Raw genomic sequence first — 2,498 nt, 5'->3', positions numbered from 1 at the left:
AAATACTTTTGGGCAAGTGATTACTTGACATAATGCCTTTGAAATTATATATCATAATTAAAAAAGAAAAAGCCTTACAATTAGCAGCTGGACCCTGTGAAACATATAGGACAATGGAAGGCACTACATAAGCCTCAGTTATATCTAACTATAGTTGGAAAGTTCAGTTTTTCCTTCTTAAGAAGACAGCCAGTGTGAACATTATTCTTATATTCCCCTGAGTTCAACATGATTGGGCAAAGCAGCACCAATTTAAAAAAATATCTGCAATGCCGGCACTGCAGTTTGGAGTCACTTACATTGATGGCCCCATAGGTCTCTCATAAGAGCACTTTAGAACGTGATTAAAAATATGGAAATGTCTTTCGGTATTTCAGTATTGTGGACCCACCACAGAATGCACTACAAATGTCTGTTTATACGCTCAGTCTTTCCACCTGTGTCTAGCAATTGCTGCTTGTTTCCATGCTAGTGTCACTGAGATCACTCCTGTGTGCGTCGAGATGAAATGTCAGTATGCTTCCTGCTTCACAGTCCTTTCTGGCTGGAAAAACCTGGCAAGTATCATGTCATGCCAGTCTTGAGCAGTATGCCTTGCAGATCCTCTGGTAAGGCTAGGATAATTGCATCTATATGTGTCCGTAACTTCTCCACAGTGTCAGGCTTCACAGGTAAATTCTCTCGGTCAGCCTGCAACTACATAAGGAATGGTTTTAGTGAATCTGTATTAATATATTGTCTTTGCTATATAAACACCTTTTTATAGAATAATCACTTGGAAGTTTAGCTCTCAACCTAGAATTTACAGAAACTAAAACTGTAGAGAACATCAAGTGGGGGAGGGATGTAAAGGGACCTCAATAAAGGTCATTCTATACACTCATAGATGATGCCTAAGGATAGTATGTGGCATAAAATCTAGGTAAGACAATGGTTTTAGAGAGTTCAGGAGATTCTGTTTTAAGTCTCTTTTGAGGGGCTTAAGAGTTCAGCAGTTAAGGACACTGGCTACACTTGTGGAAGACCTGGGTTCAGGTCCTAGCACATACATGGCTTCACACTGCCAATGGAGGGGGTGCCATTTTCTGGCTTCTGCAGGCACTGCATGCATATGGTGCACTTACTAAGAGCACGCCATACATTTATACTCATAAAATAATTTCTAAAATTGTTTAAATGTCTTTCAAATAATTTAGAATCATTTGATTTATTTGAATGAGCAAAATTTCTAGTGAGATCTACCATCAACTGGCCAATCTCAAATGTTCTCATTTAAAAAACGACTTCTATAGTACACAATACAGTGAGAGTCAGCTCAGATGAGAAAATATTTTCACAGAAAGGTCCATTTTCTATCCTCATCTCTTTAGTTACATACCAACTTATTTTTCAGCTTCAACACAAGGTCCACTGTTTCTACTTCTGTGTGTTTCTGGATCCAGAGAAGAAGGTCCTACAAGAGTAAGAAAATCCTCAATTGGTACAGACTTGGAAGAACCTCTCTGTTCCAGCCAGCAAGTCTAGCGGAAAGGAAGGACAAGATGGGAAGAAAGACAGGGCACACAACTCCAACACAGCAGTACAAGTGTAAGGGTAACTTTCATGAAAATCTAAAAGTGTTAAGGAGACAAATTTCAACAAGTAGATAAATATCAACATCAGCCAAAACAGCTGTAAATAAAATACAAGAAAACTCCTTTCTGAGGTGGCCTTTTTGTCAAGACAGAACAACAGAACAGCAGCTCAATGCAATACTAATCTTTATTATATTAGTAATTTATAAGGAATAGTTAGCTAACAAATCAAGATAACCAAACACGAACATATTACTTGATATAAATTTTATATCTTCAAATAAGATCTTTTTATAGGGCTTAAGTGAGGTTGCTTTCATCATAGCATTTTTCTAAAAGCCACAGTCACTAGGAGTTTCTGACAGAAAAGATAACACTGTGACCTGTCTACCTCAGCATTTAAAGCTAAATACAAATGCAACTTTTTAGACTCTACTGTCTCTAGAAGTGTCCTGTGAAGTAGGCTGTGAGACAAATATGAAATGCAGCCCAACCACATGCACACAGTGCTAGTACCAACTGGAGGCAGTGACTAGGTCACACCAGAAGCCAGCTGAACTGAGCCTGCAGGCATGTGAGTCCTGATCCCAGATAAACTCAATCCTTTAATATTTGCCAGTTTCAGGGATATAATACTCCCACTGCAGGTGATTTCATGCTACTAATGGAGGTCACTGAACACACAACTGGAAAGAGATGTGCACAGTCAGTTCTTGTAGACCAAAAAGCAGACTACAGCACGCCATGGCTTCTTCACAGCTTGGGGAGTGCAAACTGAGGCGAGCTCACTGAACTGAACTACAGGTGCAGCAGAGTGCAGATGACAACCCACCTACCTCCAGGAGTTGACATGACAATTGAGAGAGAGCCCTGACTCATGGGAGAGGAGAGGACAGGAGAGGGAGAGGGAGAGGGAGAGAGGGA

At 40.0% G+C, this 2,498-nt stretch overlaps 1 protein-coding gene across 1 annotated transcript in view; it reads right to left on the bottom strand.

Moving 5' to 3' along the window:
* Positions 1-6: 6 nt before the first annotated feature.
* The window catches only part of Dennd6a (DENN domain containing 6A), a 52,687-nt gene continuing 50,195 nt past the window's right edge, over positions 7-2,498 (bottom strand). The window contains exons 19-20 of the mRNA XM_021203327.1: positions 1,379-1,453; positions 7-696 (exon numbers count right to left, since the gene is read on the bottom strand). Coding sequence (XP_021058986.1) covers positions 565-696; positions 1,379-1,453 — 207 coding nt within the window. The 3' untranslated portion in view covers positions 7-564. The remainder of the gene's footprint in view (positions 697-1,378; positions 1,454-2,498) is intronic.

Source organism: Mus pahari, chromosome 8 (assembly GCF_900095145.1).
Source record: "Mus pahari chromosome 8, PAHARI_EIJ_v1.1, whole genome shotgun sequence".
In the NCBI taxonomy this organism is placed as follows: Eukaryota; Metazoa; Chordata; class Mammalia; order Rodentia; family Muridae; genus Mus; species Mus pahari.
The sequence above is the reverse complement of the archived record's forward strand: the minus strand, read 5'-3'. Positions and strand labels throughout refer to the sequence as shown.